General features: G+C 52.6%; 6 protein-coding genes across 6 annotated transcripts; 2 read left to right on the top strand and 4 right to left on the bottom strand.

Moving 5' to 3' along the window:
• Positions 1-265: 265 nt before the first annotated feature.
• On the top strand, positions 266-3,753 carry J4E82_002028 (uncharacterized protein; the record flags this gene model as incomplete). The annotated part of the gene is made up of 3 exons (XM_051728332.1): positions 266-921; positions 971-3,374; positions 3,427-3,753. 3 exons carry the CDS (start codon positions 266-268, stop codon positions 3,751-3,753), a joined length of 3,387 nt encoding a protein of 1,128 aa, XP_051591745.1.
• An 887-nt stretch (positions 3,754-4,640) lies between these two features.
• On the top strand, positions 4,641-6,998 carry J4E82_002027 (uncharacterized protein; the record flags this gene model as incomplete). Its single annotated transcript, XM_051728331.1, has 1 exon — positions 4,641-6,998. The coding sequence occupies one exon, from the start codon at positions 4,641-4,643 to the stop codon at positions 6,996-6,998; it is 2,358 nt and encodes a 785-aa protein (XP_051591744.1).
• A 163-nt stretch (positions 6,999-7,161) lies between these two features.
• On the bottom strand, positions 7,162-8,282 carry J4E82_002026 (uncharacterized protein; the record flags this gene model as incomplete). Its single annotated transcript, XM_051728330.1, has 3 exons — positions 7,162-7,578; positions 7,730-8,040; positions 8,234-8,282. The coding sequence occupies 3 exons, from the start codon at positions 8,280-8,282 to the stop codon at positions 7,162-7,164; spliced, it is 777 nt and encodes a 258-aa protein (XP_051591743.1).
• A 363-nt stretch (positions 8,283-8,645) lies between these two features.
• Positions 8,646-10,466, bottom strand: J4E82_002025 (uncharacterized protein; the record flags this gene model as incomplete). Its single annotated transcript, XM_051728329.1, has 4 exons — positions 8,646-9,521; positions 9,572-9,743; positions 9,807-10,144; positions 10,266-10,466. The coding sequence occupies 4 exons, from the start codon at positions 10,464-10,466 to the stop codon at positions 8,646-8,648; spliced, it is 1,587 nt and encodes a 528-aa protein (XP_051591742.1).
• A 707-nt stretch (positions 10,467-11,173) lies between these two features.
• Positions 11,174-12,396, bottom strand: LET1 (26S protease regulatory subunit 8; the record flags this gene model as incomplete). The annotated part of the gene is made up of 2 exons (XM_051728328.1): positions 11,174-12,108; positions 12,162-12,396. 2 exons carry the CDS (start codon positions 12,394-12,396, stop codon positions 11,174-11,176), a joined length of 1,170 nt encoding a protein of 389 aa, XP_051591741.1.
• A 437-nt stretch (positions 12,397-12,833) lies between these two features.
• Positions 12,834-15,009, bottom strand: J4E82_002023 (uncharacterized protein; the record flags this gene model as incomplete). The annotated part of the gene is made up of 4 exons (XM_051728327.1): positions 12,834-13,213; positions 13,263-13,815; positions 14,688-14,862; positions 14,915-15,009. The coding sequence occupies 4 exons, from the start codon at positions 15,007-15,009 to the stop codon at positions 12,834-12,836; spliced, it is 1,203 nt and encodes a 400-aa protein (XP_051591740.1).
• Positions 15,010-15,646: the final 637 nt, after the last annotated feature.

Genomic DNA, 15,646 nt, shown 5'->3' with positions numbered 1-15,646 from the left:
GTCGTACCACGCTCTCATCAAACATCCGAAGTCGGCTTCGTGGTTTTTTGGAGAGCCGAATACACGGATAACGGAGATTGAATATTACTTGACGCACACTTGTCGATTGTCTCAGTAAGCTTGGGATGATACTAGTTCTTTCACATGGACGCGTACCTGAAAGACAGGGATCACAGCGGTCCGAGCTCTCAAGCTTGAACAACGCGATCTCGTTTCTCCAGGTTTGTTTTCGGCACCATCAACAACACCGCCCCGTACAACCACCATGTCGCTTTTCGGCAATCTTGGAGGCTCCCAGCCCGCCTCTTCTGGCACATCAGGCGGAGGGCTGTTTGGTGCAACAACAGGCGCATCAGGCGGTACTACACCAAGCTTGTTTGGCAATCTGGGCGGAAGTACTTCGAATGCGCAATCCAGTACGACACAAGCACCGAGCACTGGAGGCGGACTTTTCGGTGGCTTGGGCGGAGCAAAGCCGGCAGCAACTACGACACCCTCACTGTTCGCTGGCGCTGGGTCGACCTCACAGCCGCAAACGCAAGCGCAACCGAGCAGCTTCGGCGGACTCTTCAATAAACCGACATCGCAAGCGACAACGACCAACAACACGCAGCAAACGAGCGGCCTGGGCCAATCCTCCCTCTTCGGTGCTACCACCACACAGGAGCAGCCTCAACAGCAACAGCAGCAACAGGGCGCGTCGCTGTCGCAAGCAAACGCTGGTACCGGTCGCTCAGCCCACTTCGACCATCTGCTCGAGCGAGGGCGTAAGCGCAATGCTGGCGAAAATGGCGGCAACAACTTCGACGAGCTGCCGTCCCTACAGTTGGGACTGGGAGACATCGCACGGAAGGTGCGCAATCTGGGTGCTGGAGGTCCCTCAGCAGACCAGGTCCAGGATCGCTCCCAGGATCGCGCTGCGTATGTTGGACCTGATCATGATGTGTTGCTTTGTGCTGATTGCTTCTAGACACTACCTACTTTCCGCCTCTGGCGTCAAGATGGGCAGCACCCTCCGCGACCTCAACCAATTCTCTTCGCAAGGCGGTCTCGCTGCACCCAGTCAGGCACAGAACCTGTTCGACAACGACGTAGACGGCTACATCTCGAACCTGCACTCCCAATCCACCCTAGCACTCATTCAAGAAGGATTGGAACAATCTAAACGCGACTTCGACACATTCCTCGAGGACAACGTTCAGATCGAATGGGACAAACAGAGGCAGAGGATCTACGAACATTTCGGACTCGGCCGACAGAGTGAAGATATGGCCGCATCCCAAAGCGGCGCATTTGGCAGCACGGCCCGTGGAGCTTTTGGACGCGCAACAGGGCGCAAGGGTCGTTCTATGGGCCCTAACAGCGGTGCGTCTGTAAACGGGAGATCGACTTTTGGCGCGTCTGCTGCCGGACCGCCTGTCCTAGGCGCCTCTCAAAGCGTGCTTGGTGGGCGCGAACCTACCGATAAGTCTGTCATGGGTGGACAAGCTGCTTCTCAGGACCGACACGCACGTGACAAACAAGAAAAGTACATGGACGAGGTCAAGAAGCTCAACGAGTCCAGGCTACGTGAGAGCTCATTCTCGGTACTCCATGCATTTTCAGACGTGGAAAAGGCTGCGGGCACCGAATACTCAGACCACTTCACAAATGCGTATGGAGCGCTTATATCCATCACTGGCGAGAAAACCGAACTGGAGGCCTCCAACCCTGGTTCCAACCAGCCAAAAGAACGAAGCTTCGCCAAGGACTACTTGGACGACCAACCGAACTCTGCTGCCAGCGTACGCATGCGTAAATGCATACTCGATGGCTCTCGGAAGTTCTTGGAAAGCAAGTTCTTGGAGCAAGTCGAAGATGTGTTGCGGAGGAACCCTGCAGAGGCGCTCGTTGGTGGAGTTCCCTCTATGCTCAACAAAATCCGAGGCTTTGTACGAGCGAAGGCTGCGTTTAAGGAGCTCGGCGCAGACAGTGATCTATTCCAGAGGATAGGTGAAGCTGGCGATGAATTTCCTTGGATTATCATATTCTTTCTTCTCAGAGGTGGCCTCCTCACTGAGGCTGCTGAATATGTGCGAGAGAAGAGAAACTTCTTCCAGAACACCGACAGAAACTTCCAGGCGGCAATAACTCAGTACGCCACCGATCCAGAGCGAAGGCTGAACCCAGATACGCAACAAAAGGTCGCGCATACGCATGCGCAGAGAACTCGCTTGAAGACGCCAGAAGATCCCTACCGAATGGCCTGCTACAAGATCGTCGGCCGGTGTGACATGAGCCAACGCAATCTGGCGCCAATCAAAGAGAACATGGACGACTGGGTATGGCTGCAATTTAATCTGGCCCGTGAAGGCAATCGCGCTGAAGAGAATGCTGGCGAGATCTTCGGCTTGGAAGAACTGCGAACAACCATCAAGGATATCGGTCAGCGTCACTTCATGAATGACGAAGCCGAGTCCGCGGGTGGCTATGGAATCTACTTCTATCTCGCTACGCTTGCTGGTCTGTTCGAGCCAGCGATCAACTACCTCTACACTCACAACTACGTCTCTGCGGTTCACTTCGCCGTTGCTCTGGACTACTACGGTCTACTGCGTGTGTCGGACTGGACGACTGCAGGTGGAGAGATCATAACCTTCACTACACGACAGCAGCCACAGCTCAACTTTGGGCGCGTGATCGGCCACTACACCAGTGACTTCCGTGCCGCACGAGCTGATGCTGCAGCTGACTACTTGGTGTTGATTTGCATGAATGCGGATCTACCAGGCGAAGCAGGACGACAGCAGGCAGAGCTTTGCCACGAGGCGCTTCGTGAACTTGTCCTTGAGACGCGCGAGTTTTCCACGTTACTGGGTGATGTCAAGTCGAACGGCGAGACGACGCCTGGTCTCATTCAGGAACGTGTGCCGTTGCTCAAGCTGGACGGTGAGATGGGCCTGTTGAACACCATCACTAGTGAAGCCGCGAGGATGGCAGACGACAATGGACGCATCAACGATGCCATCTTACTATGCCACCTTGCTGGCGAGTATGACAGTGTCGTAACGATCTTGAACCGCGCACTTGCCGAGGCACTCTCTGTAGAGCTCGGCCAAGAGCCACTTCGTCTGGAGCCGTTGAAGCCACGGCTGACACCCGCAGAGTCACAGCAACAGCAGCAGCAACGGAGCGATCTGACTTCGTCGAGCTTGAGCATGCTCGGAACAGATGATCCTGTCGAACTTGCCCAAAAGGTTCTTGCACTGTACGATGCAAACAGTCTATGGTGGAGGAAGGTGTCACAGATGAACCGTGATACAGTTGGAATACTATTCCAGCTCAACAACGCAAAGAAGGTCATCGAGGCTGGCGACTACATGGCAGCACTCGGCGTAAGTAGTTCCATCTCTGTCTTGCACTATCAGTCACTAACAAGTCATCTAGCAAATCGAGAACCTTCGTATCCTCCCTCTATCTGCTGGAGGCAACGTCAGCGACATTCGCGCTACAGCCAACAGTTTCAACTCATACCCACCAGAGATTTCACGCAATATTGGCAACGTGCTCCTCTGGTGCATCGGCTGCTGCTCGCGACACCGTGAGCGTCTTCTGTCTGGACAGTTCGAGGACAGAATGCGCAAGGTGCTTGCAGATCAGCTGCTGCAGAAGGCGAAGGATCTCATGGTCTTTGCTGGGCTGATCAAGTACAAGTTGCCACCGAGAGTGTTTGAGACGCTGGCTAGGGAAGGTCAGGAAGTGGGGGCTTTCTAGAATTGGGGTAATGATGATAGATATTCGCATGTTGGAGTCTCTGGAATTGACATTGTAGTCTCAGGATGGGCTGGGAAATGCTTGGATTTGCGAGCAAAGGTCGATTGAACATTTGCGCAATTGCTGGACATGGTTGGTTTGACGTCGAGCGGTACCAACAAATGATTATATTTCCGGGCCATCCGTATCTCAGTGGTGATCAGAATGCTTTCGCCGCAAGAGGCCGCGTGGGGTGACGGCCAAGACGAAGATGGTACAACGACAGCACAGCAATCGTGGCACAGACGATGTCTCGCTATGCTGTCATTTGTTGACATGCAAGTCTTGCAGGTTAAGGCAATAATGAAGTCGTTCGATTCTAGGAACGTGCCGGCGGCCGTGGTTGGCGATGCTTCCAGGTTCGGGCTGAGGATCGGCGAGTGGTGTGACCCCACTTGGCGGACCGGGGAGCTCTTTTCTTTTGGAGCTCCCACGTCATATGGACGAACCCATGCTCGGAGCCCCGTCACCTTATCACCAGTTTGAATAATACGTACAACTGTCGCCCGTGATACAGATATATCATCGTAAATCCAGCTAATAGCTAGCTAGTCGCATCACTTCTGACACTCACATATCAACACTCAGGACTCGGCAAAGCTACCCCTCCAACCCGCCGTCGACCATTGAAACTTCCCAACACACAGGGACCCGCTTCTCTCGGCGTCTTAACTTTTCAACTAGACAGGTGAATCCACATTGACCTCATACTGACCCACGGCCAAATATCTTTTCGGACCTTCACATTCATCTGCGAATACCTCCAGCCTCCACTTTCACCTCCCCAACCTTAACCTACACCTTCCACTCCGCCCAATACCCTATCCAATAACACCTGATTTCACACTATGGCGCCCACAGAGATCCCACCGCCCCTCGAGGGTAAGAAGAGGCGCATCGGAGTCATGACGAGCGGAGGAGACGCACCTGGCATGAACGGAGCAGTACGCGCTGTAGTACGCATGGCCATTCACAACAATTGCGAGGCATTCGCGATATACGAGGGCTACGACGGTCTGGTCAAAGGCGGAGACATGATCAAAGAGATGCACTGGGAGGACGTCAGAGGTTTCCTATCCGAGGGCGGTACGCTCATTGGCACAGCACGATGCATGGAGTTCATGCAACGAGAAGGCCGCCGGACGGCTGCAAAGAACATGATCATCAAGGGTATCGATGCGCTGATCATCTGCGGTGGTGACGGTTCCCTCACAGGCGCGGACAAGTTCCGTGCTGAGTGGCCAGAGCTGCTGACCGAGCTGGTGCAAGAAAAGCAGCTCACACAGGAGCAGGTCGAGCCCTTCAAGCACCTGAACATTGTCGGATTGGTTGGTTCCATCGATAACGACCTTTCCATGACCGACGCTACCATCGGCTGCTACACCTCTCTCGGCCGTATCTGCGAAGCCATCGACTCGGTCGACACCACTGCCGTCAGTCACCAGCGTGCTTTCGTCATCGAAGTAATGGGTCGGCACTGTGGCTGGCTCGCACTCAGCGCTGGTGTTGCGACAGGCGCCGACTTTGTCTTCACACCTGAAAACCCACCCAGCGAAGGCTGGCCGGAACAGATGTGCAAGCAGATCAAGAAGCAGAGAGAGATGGGCAAGCGAAAGACTATTGTCGTTGTTGCCGAGGGAGCCATCGACCGCAACCTTAACAAGGTTACTTCACAGCAGGTCAAGGACATTCTTGCAAACGAAGCGGGGCTTGACACACGAGTGACTACGCTCGGACACGTCCAGCGTGGAGGTACACCATGCGCCTACGACCGTATGCTTGCGACACTCCAGGGTGCTGAGGCTGTCAAGGCAGTGTTGGAAGCTACCCCGGAAACCCCCAGCCCGGTTATCTGCATGCAAGAGAACAAGATCGTTCGACGACCACTCCTTGAAGCTGTCGCTCAGACCAAGGAGGTTGCTGTAGCTATCGAAAGGAAGGACTTCCACAGGGCCATGCAGCTCCGCGATACTGAATTCGAGCAACAGTACCAAGCCTACCAAATCACAACAGCGCAAGATCAGCCAGATCTTCTACTACCAGAGAACAAGCGCATGCGCGTCGGTATCATCCACGTAGGTGCCCCAGCCGGAGGCATGAACGCAGCCACACGAGCTGCTGTTGCGCACTGCCTTGCTCGCGGCCACACGCCAGTTGCGCTCCACAACGGTTTCCCTGGCATAATCCGCCACCACTCTGATGAGCCCGTGGGTGCGGTGCGAGACATCAAGTGGATCGATGCTGAGACCTGGGCATCCAAGGGTGGATCTGAGATTGGAACGAACCGTGGGCTCCCTAGTGAAGATCTCGAGACAGTTGCGTTCGTCTTCAAGAAGTTCAACATCCAGTCTCTGTTCGTTGTCGGCGGTTTCGAAGCATTCACAGCTGTTTCGGAACTGAGGAAAGCACGGGAGTACTACAAGTCGTTCAAGATTCCCATGGTCATCATCCCTGCCACCATCTCGAACAACGTCCCAGGAACAGAATACTCCATTGGCTCGGATACTTGCTTGAACGCGCTTATCCAATACTCCGATGCCTGCCGCCAATCAGCGTCAGCGTCGCGTCGCCGCGTCTTCGTCATTGAGACCCAAGGTGGTGAGTCGGGCTACATCGCAACAGTTGCCGGTCTCAGTATCGGAGCATTGGCCGTATACACACCCGAAGACGGCATCAACCTTAAGATGCTCGACCGCGACATCGACCACCTCCGCGAGGTCTTTGCCAAGGACAAGGGTATCAGCAGGTCTGGTAAGGTGATTTTGGTCAACGAGAAGGCGTCGAAGACCTACTCCGTGCAAATGATCGCTCAAATGATTGCGGAAGCCGGCAAGGGCAAGTTTGAATCTCGTCACGGTGTGCCTGGTCACTTCCAGCAAGGTACCATACCATCGCCCATGGACCGTGTCAGGGCCGTCAGATTCGCTATCAAGGCTATGCAACATCTTGAGAGCTTTGCTGGTCTAGACGCAGATGAGATCGAGGACGACTCCATGTCAATTAGCGTTATCGGAATCAAGGGCAGTAAGCTACTGTTCTCTCCGATGGAGACTGTGGAGAAGAGGGAGACTGAGTGGCACCGTCGCCGCCCCAAGCATGAGTTCTGGATGGCTCTCAAGGAGACGGTCGACACGCTGTCCGGTAGGCCTCAGGCGCCAGCCAAGCCTACTGAGATCGACACACTGGCTGGACGGCCAGCAAAATAAACGCACACAAGGCTTTAGAGCTTATGAAGGTGTACAGGCGTACATTTGAGTTTGAGAAACTTGCTACAGAGGGCCTTTGGCTACCATGATCACGGCGTACATGTAGATAGATGCTTCCTTATGATAACGACCACGAAATGATCTGACTAATAATCATCTTATCTCAATCCTCTTGAAATTTGTCCAAGCTTTCGTCGTTCCAGCTTAGGAATTTGCCGTTAAAGCTCTTGACCTCGTCACCTCCAACAGCCAGTCTCGCAATGACATAACCCGGTTGTTCTGGCTTCAAAAGCCCTCCGTCGCTCTTCAGTCCACTGAACTTCTCTCTATCCTTTCCGCTCATTCGCTCGTGATGCACTTCTCGGATCTCACGTTGCATCTCCGTGTCTACGACGCCTGGTCTGATAGAGATTGTTGTAACAGAAGGTTCTTCGACTGAGAGGGTAAGGGCTAGGTGGTTTAGTACCGCTTTTCCGGCACCATAGCAGCCCCAGCCTTGGTAAGCGGAGGTTGCGGCGCCGCTGGAGGTTAGGAGGATACGGCCCTGGGTCTTGCGCAGAGAAGGGAGAGCAGCTTGGATCTTGAGTAGTTTAGAGTGGTTAGCTGGGCTTTTGAATGAACTAGAGGAGATGAAGCATTTTCGAAGCAGCCATATATGCTCCTATCCTTGAATTTGGTGATGATTGACTGACTGAATAAATGAATGAAACCAAGACGGAACAGGTACGTACCAAACCAACAGCACTGAAAACATTGACATCGAATCCCTTTCTCCATTCCTCAGCACTAGTATCAGCCACCTTCTTCACTGGATCTAAAGACCCATGGTTGATGATCAACGAGTCGAGACGTCCCCATTTCTCGTTTGCCAAAGCTACAGCTTTTTCAGGCAACGAAGCGTCGGACATGTCTCCAGCGAGCACGGCGACTTTTTCAGAACCATATTCAGATTGCAGGGCTTCGAGAGCTGACTGGGTTCGTGATACGAGCACCAGCTTGTGGTTGCGGGAGAGCAGATGGTGGGCGATTGCCTGACCGATTCCTATTTGGACGGGTTAGTAAGAGATGAATCTTACTATCACAATATCTTCTTTCCACTTTGTACAGAAAAGTAGTTGCAACGTGGTAGCTTTTGCACTCCTTCAGTACTTGAAGACGAGAAGGAATATAGAATTGCAATGCTTTTGGCTGGGCTGGAAAGAGATGCTATGAGCTTGTTAGATGCACGCACGTACCTCTCGATGCACCCGTGAGTATAACAACCATTTCTTGTGATTGGCTCATTTTGACTGTTGATTGGATGTTTAGAGCTGTGAGCTGGGCATTGGGAAAAGTTAAGCTCATGTTGGAGGGGCATACGTCATATTAGTCATCTTATCATTCGAGCAGTCTACGGGTGGAGGGCAACTCGAAAAGCATGAGCTTCCGCAGTCATCATACGTTAACTTACTAGGATCTTAAGCAAAGTGAATTCAAGCAGTTCAGAGCTTGAGGAGTTGGTTTAGTGGTTTGATCTAGGGCATATCTGGATTCGTTCACGACACCGCAAGAGGACACCCGATTGTAGCTTTTGAATTTATAGAAACTACAGGAACAAGTCCTTTCGAGGTACTTTACACATTCTAAACTCTCTTTACAACCTAATGTTTACATGCTCGCCTTTCCTCTACTCTCAAAAGGCAATATCAGCACTAACAGCCCCGCAGCGATGAACAATGCCCCACTCACGTAAACGGGCACGCTAGTCTCCAAGTCCGCAAACATAGCAACAATGGGCGCCATGATACCAAAAACTCTGTTCGCGCTCGCTGTGATGGCATTTCCTGTACCGCGATCCTTTGTTGGGAAGATCTCAGGGGTGTATGCGTACAAGACTGCGTACATGATATTGCTCATGAAGTTGTAGGCACAGTTCCATCCAAGGAGGCTGTTAGAATTGAGTGCCCTTGTGGAGCATAGCAGGAATACACCAGTAAGCACTGTGGACAAGGACAGTGTGCCTTTGCGGCCTATATAAGGCGCCTCAACGAGCAGACCACCAAGGATACAGCCTGGTACGCCCAGGACAGCGATGATGAGACTGTTGCGATAGGTTATATAGGTGGAGCCATCGCCAAAGTCTACGCCACGTGTGGCTTGGATATAGGGCAGGTATGCGTTGTATAGTGGGTAACCGAGTCCGATAAATGCCCAGACCAAGGTGATTGTGCTAGTTGAAAAAGCTAGTTTCTTCGTGGCGAAAAGAGCCTTGACGTGCGAGCTGTCCAACTTCTGAAGGTTGCGCTTGACCACTGCGGTGGCAGTGCTGGTTTGCTGAGCGGTACCAGGTAGCGCGTAGTTGTTGCAAGTCGTGAGTTCCTCGAGAGTCAGAGACGAAGCTTTGCCGTTGCGGCGGGCAACCTCATGAACAATACGGACGGCTTCTGAATCGTTTCCTTTGCCCATGAGGAACTTAGGCGATTCGAAGATTGTAAAGAAGACGAAGCGTCCAATGAACATCATAAGAGCAACACCTCCCATTACCTTGAAGCTGAATTAGCGATTACCTCAAGACCATGTGGCATAATACTGACAATCATAAAGTATCGCCATCCCATATTCTCTCCTCTCGCGCAGTTTGTATCCGTCTGTTGACATGTAAGATTTCCAAGCAACGGCCATGCTACAAGAGTAGCAAAGACTTGTGCGAGCGCCCAGTTTATCGACAGGATTGTCAACAAATACTGGTGTGATCCAGGGAGAAACCTGAATTCGGGTGTAGAAAGTCAGTGTATGTCTCACATGCACTTTGTGTATGGCATTACTGACTCGAGAAAGATGGCAGAGTCTACAGGCAGGTTTCCACCCACGCCAACAGACCATAAAGCAGCAAAAGTGCCAATGGCAGCAAAGTTTGGACTACTCGCCGCTATCATACCGAATACAGCCGTGATACCGATGGTGAGATTGAAGGCCCATCTCCTGCCGAATATGTCACAACCGAAACCCCAGAACACTGCGCCGAAGAGAAGTCCAATGTTTTGAGACAGAGACAGAAGCGGTGGTCTGGTAGGGCTGAACTCGTTGCTCACAGGTGTGAAGATCAACGATGTTACGATGGGCCAGAGATTGTCCATGGCCCATCCGAAGCCGATGACGATGAAGAGCTGTAGCTTGTTAGACGGTCGGAAGATGGTAAGTCGAAACAACTTGTGAGCATTCACTGGGCTTTTCAATGTACGGCGTGTTGATGCAACACAAGTGGGCGCCGCCGGGATTAACACTTACCTGCCACTGATACCTTCCCATGCCTATGTCCTGGATTGCTTTGTTCAGCATCTTCGCCTTGGCTTCGTACACCGGATCCAGCGACCCATCTTCGAGGACAGATACGGGCGCCTCTCCATCTCTTGCAACAGTTTGTGCCGAAGGCTCCTTGTTACTGTAAGTTTCATCAATCTTCCTGGATGAGTCGGCCATGGTTTTCATCTGTTCTCTAAACCGACTGCGAGCACAACAAGTGAGGGAGAGGGGAGGCCGAAGTGGATCAAACTAAATACAGACGACTAGGATCATACAAGCGAATTGGTGGCGAGCGCAGTGAGCATTAGCGACGCTAGGAAACCCAGTGAATGGGAGATCTTCAACGGGAATGGTGTATGATTGAACCAGTGGTTTGCAGACTGCATGTTTAGTGTGACGACTCACAGTGTTCCTTGTCGCGCAATCGGCCTTCCCGTTTGCGCAATACCATGCATGGGGGCAAGTATCACCACCACGCGCGGGGTACTTTGTGGGGGGACGTCATGGCTGTACTATATGCCTGTTACCAGATTCCCGCAGGCGATTAGAGAACATGGATCTTAGTCTGGATCTACACAAGGTGTGAGTGTGTTATGCTGTGTGAGAAGCTACACCTAGCGGGTCAAGATCTGCATGTAGTGCATGGAGGGTGGTGTGGGAAGGGGAAACGTAGATTCGGCGACGGAGTTCCTCCGCGCTAGTATGACGCGCCGGCACGTCCAAGGTGACAACACGGGATCCACGTCAACCGAGAGGAAGAAGCTTGGAGTTCGGTAGTCATTATTTATTTATACCAAGAATCTATGACCTTGTGTTTGGTGCACATAATCTTGATGTAAGCACCAGCAATGCATAATGCAGAGCAGCGCAGTAGCAAGACGGCGGAACGTGGTCTACTTCCACAGCTTGCTCAAACTGGTCGCCTTATCGTCGTGCTTGTTCAGCACCTTTGCGGTGGCCAGGTCAAAGTCCTCCTGCGTTACGTGCACTCTCCTCTCCCTCAGTGCATACATGCCGGCCTCGGTGCACACACCCTTCAACTCGGCTCCTGAACATCCGTTCATCTTCTCAGCAACCTTTGTCAGGTTGATGCCACGCGTCAGGTTCATGCTTCTAGAGTGAATGCGTAGAATGTCGGCACGGGCTTCGACGGTTGGCGGCGGGAACTCGATCTTTCGGTCGATACGTCCGGGTCGTAGAAGGGCAGGGTCTAGAATGTCCAATCGGTTGGTTGCCATGATAATCTTGATATTCTTGGTGGGCTCGAAACCGTCGAGCTGATTCAGCAGCTCCAACATGGTTCGCTGCACCTCGGAGTCACCACCTGAGCTTCCTTCGACTCGACTTGATCCAATGCTGTCGATCTCGTCCATGAAGATGATGCTGGGTGCGTGTTCTCGTGCCATGACGAAGAGCTCGCGGACCATGCGACTGCCTTCACCAATGTACTTTTGCACCAGCTCGCTACCAGACACGCGGATGAACTTGCAGTCAGCGTGGTGGGCGACGGCACGCGCAAGCAGTGTCTTTCCTGTACCAGGTGGGCCGTATAGCAGCACACCCTTGGGCTGAGCAATACCGAGCGACTCGAAGAGTTCGGGATGTTGCAGACCCAGCTCGATGACTTCCTTGATTTCCTTGATCTGCTGGTCCAAGCCACCAATCATGTCGTATGTGCTGTCGGGCACCTTCTCGACCATCATGAGGGAGACGAGGGGATCGACGGACGAGGGAAGCAGCTTCTCGAGCTTGTACGAGTCGCTGAGCAGGGTGACGCGCTTGCCGGCGGTGAGTTTGCTGATATCGACGCTGTCGGCGACATCGACGACTGGCTCGGTTAGTTGTGGCTCTGGTTGTGGCTCTGAGCAGGCAGCGACATACCGTATTTGCCTTCGGGATGGACCTTTACAAGCACCTTCTTGGTGCCCATGACCTTGACTACCTCGCCGACATAGGACCCCGGCTGCTGCAGGAGGCCGAGCTCTTCTCGCAGTAACCGCACTCTTGAGTTGTAGTCGTTGCGCTGGGCTTCGAGTCGTCGTAGCTTGGCCTGTCCCTGTATGATCTCGAGCTTCATCGTCTCGATCTTGTTGTGGAAGAAGGTGTCGAGCGCCATGGCTGTGGCGGGCGCCGGCGGCGGTGTTTGGGCTGATGTGGTTGACTGGAGCAGAATTTGGATCTGCCGGCTTTGTCTAGTGAAGGGCGATAGAGAGGGTCGAGGCAAGGTCGTGGGGGAGATAGTGATGGCGTAGGCGTGGGTCGGCTTTGGCTTGCATGTTGACGCTGTGACGGCCGCCGCTGGAAGCTTCTCGGATCAAGGTTAGACCGATGCACCGGACGGAGGAGCCACACGCGCTCGCAAGTCGCGTCACCACCTCAGTCTGGCACTTCTTTCACGCACCCATCACTTCTACAAATCCGTTAAACAATGTAATTCGTTCTACCGTAACCTCATACGTGAGGAATTTGTTCGATTATCAACACGCGGCACTCTTCCGCTTTCTGCGAAGAATAAATACTCGCTGAATCTAAAACTTCCACCGTCCTAGACCCTCAAGACGCTCTCTTGGCGCGCACTGCCGTCCTCTGTCGGGGCGCTGCTACGACCTTGTTCCGTTGCTCAAATAACATCGAAAACACCTCGCGGTTCATGGCATAGTTGACCTGCGTACTCTCGTCTTCGGCGACGTTGTCATGAATCTTGAGATGGTTCACGTCTTTCCAAAGGTCCTCTATAACTGCAGCATTAATCTGAAGAGCCTGGTTGCGCGCTATGTTGCGTGTAATAATGCGCTCCGTCTTGACCGGCAAATCTCGTGGCGACGTCTCAGAATCGTCAACAAGCGTCTCGTCGCCGCTATCTTCGCCCTCGCCATTAGCTTCGTTGTTCAGAGCCTTGAGGTCCGCAAGAGTTAATGGCACAGTGCCATCATCTGCCAATGTCAGTTGGTATAAGGGAAACGCGGGCAGCTAAGCACTCACTTGACGGACGTCGGCCCTTCAATAATTTCGCGATTTTGAGGCCTTCGCAATTATGGACGTGCTCCCTTAAATACTCATCGATTCGCTGTATCGCTTCAGCATTGACCACGGCTTCTTTCCCTATGGTACGTATCACTCCGACATGGGCGACTTGGATCCGCAACACAAGCATCGTCTTTACTTGAACCAACTCATCCATAATGTCACCCAGTTTCTTCTCGTCTGCCGAGCCAGACGTCAGCTGGCGTGCAATCTGATTCATCTTACTTGTCATCTTCGGATCCAGGTTCTCAAGCAATTCGGCCAGCCTGACTTGAACGCCTTGCAGTCGGACTAGTTCTGTAGCCACAGTAGGGATTTGCAAATCTTCCTCATCATCTATAATACCGATGATCGCTTTGATGCTTTCGAGTTCGCTACGGTGTCGGGTCAAGACATCAGCCAGAGCTTTTTGACGACTATGCGCCTTGCGGAGGCGATCGACAATTCGAAAGGCTTGTTCCACGAGTTGAGTGGTAGCTTGAATCGCGGCGAGAACAGCGAATACTTCAGCCTGGTTCTGCACTTTAGCTTCATCACTCATCAGAGAGAAGACTGTTTACCATGGTGTTCAGCGTGTGGATTATGGATTAGTTGATCAAGGCAGTAAGACCAGAGATTGCGCTGACAGCTCAATGGGTGTGAGATTACATTTATGTCCAGCTGAGCTCGCCGGAAACGTCTTTGGGGCGCAGTGTTGATTATGAGTCGACCGTAATTGCGGTTGGTCTGGTTCGCAGCATGCATGCAAGATCGTAGCCATTGATTCGCCATCGCGAAGCGATCCTGCAGCCATGATGCACCCCAAGAGAAACTCGAGTTCATGCTGCTGTTGGCATCCAATAGTAGTCAACATCTTTCTGAGGGTTGCAGTCCTGCGCTGACAATACTTATGCTTGATACCACAGCCTATTAGGGTCTGAAGCGGCAAGAAGGTATGCGCCGCGCGCAGATCAAACTGCCGCGGCTTTTGTTCGCCCTTGTCCGTTCAGCTAAGTGTTGACTGAGCCAGCACCAAATAGAAGATCGAACCGACTATCCTTGACAACGTAGAAGCGACATATGGCGAATTCTTCTTTTCCCTCTTGCGAGTAGCGAGCGAGATCGACATAATCATTGGTGGGCGGAAGGTGAATTCGATCCGAAGTAGCCTCCATCGTAAACGAAGAACCGCTGTACACTACAAGACTTAGACGGCGCACAATCTTGTGTGCAATGAAATTGTTCAAAACGGTGGGTCGGAATATGGCGCGAACCACATGACGGGCGTCACTCGTGCTCGAGTTGAGAGTTAGATTTTGGCCTTGGAGGACACGTTTATCCGATGTCTTTTTCTGGTAATTGTTAGGAACCACTCTGTACCAATCCGCACTGACTGCTGCTTACTGGCAATTGTACAGTAAATTTCCCGGACACTTTCGACGAAGATGGAGTCTTGAGTACTTTGCTCTTGTTCGGCATCTTCGCCGCGCATCTACTCGGTAGTGCTGATTCGTTCCCAGACGAGACTATCTCTGTACCCCAGCCGCACTTGCAGTCTGGAGACACAACTAGAGTCTTGCTTGTATTCGTTAGGAGCGTGCTCTGTCGGTCGGAGTGGGGGTTTGACTTACAAGTTAAGATTATAGACCTTATCTGCCACAGGCCCGTTGATTTGAACAGCATTGCCGCTGGAGATGTTTCGGCTAACGGAGGTCGCTACTACCATAGCTTGTATATCCTGAGAAGTACAGCTAGGAGAAGATATCAACGACATGATACGATGGTGTGCTAACAACGCCCTCTGAACAACATCGGCTTGGACGAGGTTATTCACTGTCCTCGTAGGCTCGGCTCTTACGGTTGAGGGAGGCTGTGAAGATGTGATTGGAACAAGCCTCTTGTCAGCCGGGCGGGGTACGGAAACGCCGTGACCGGTGTGCTGAGGGTTGCATATGACCATCCAAGGTTTGATGGATGGTGTTCCACAGCCCTGTATTGACCTGCAGTTCCGGTCAACTTGGAACGGCAAAGCGCAGATCCAAGCGAACGATTGTCTTGAATATCGATGGATCGATAAGCGCTCCTTGGCTCTTGTGCACGTCTTCGGTCTGCGCCTCATCGTTTTCTGCCTTGTTGCCAGGCTCGTACTACACGCAATGCGCTTTGCAGGATCGTCAATCTCTTACCTCCTCACGCCACAGCCATTATGAGCTACATTGCTCGAATGCGCCTGGGCTAGCGCTGCTCTCCGCAGCCATCAGAACCTCGTTCATGCGACGCAAGTAAGCCCCACTCACATGCGGTCCGGTCGCTTCGACTGCGCATCATGTACCACTTATACGGCACACATCAGCTGGTCTCGA

Source organism: Alternaria postmessia, assembly GCF_024291825.1.
Source record: "Alternaria postmessia strain BMP 2775 chromosome Unknown scaffold_8, whole genome shotgun sequence".
In the NCBI taxonomy this organism is placed as follows: Eukaryota; Fungi; Ascomycota; class Dothideomycetes; order Pleosporales; family Pleosporaceae; genus Alternaria; species Alternaria postmessia.
The sequence above is the reverse complement of the archived record's forward strand: the minus strand, read 5'-3'. Positions and strand labels throughout refer to the sequence as shown.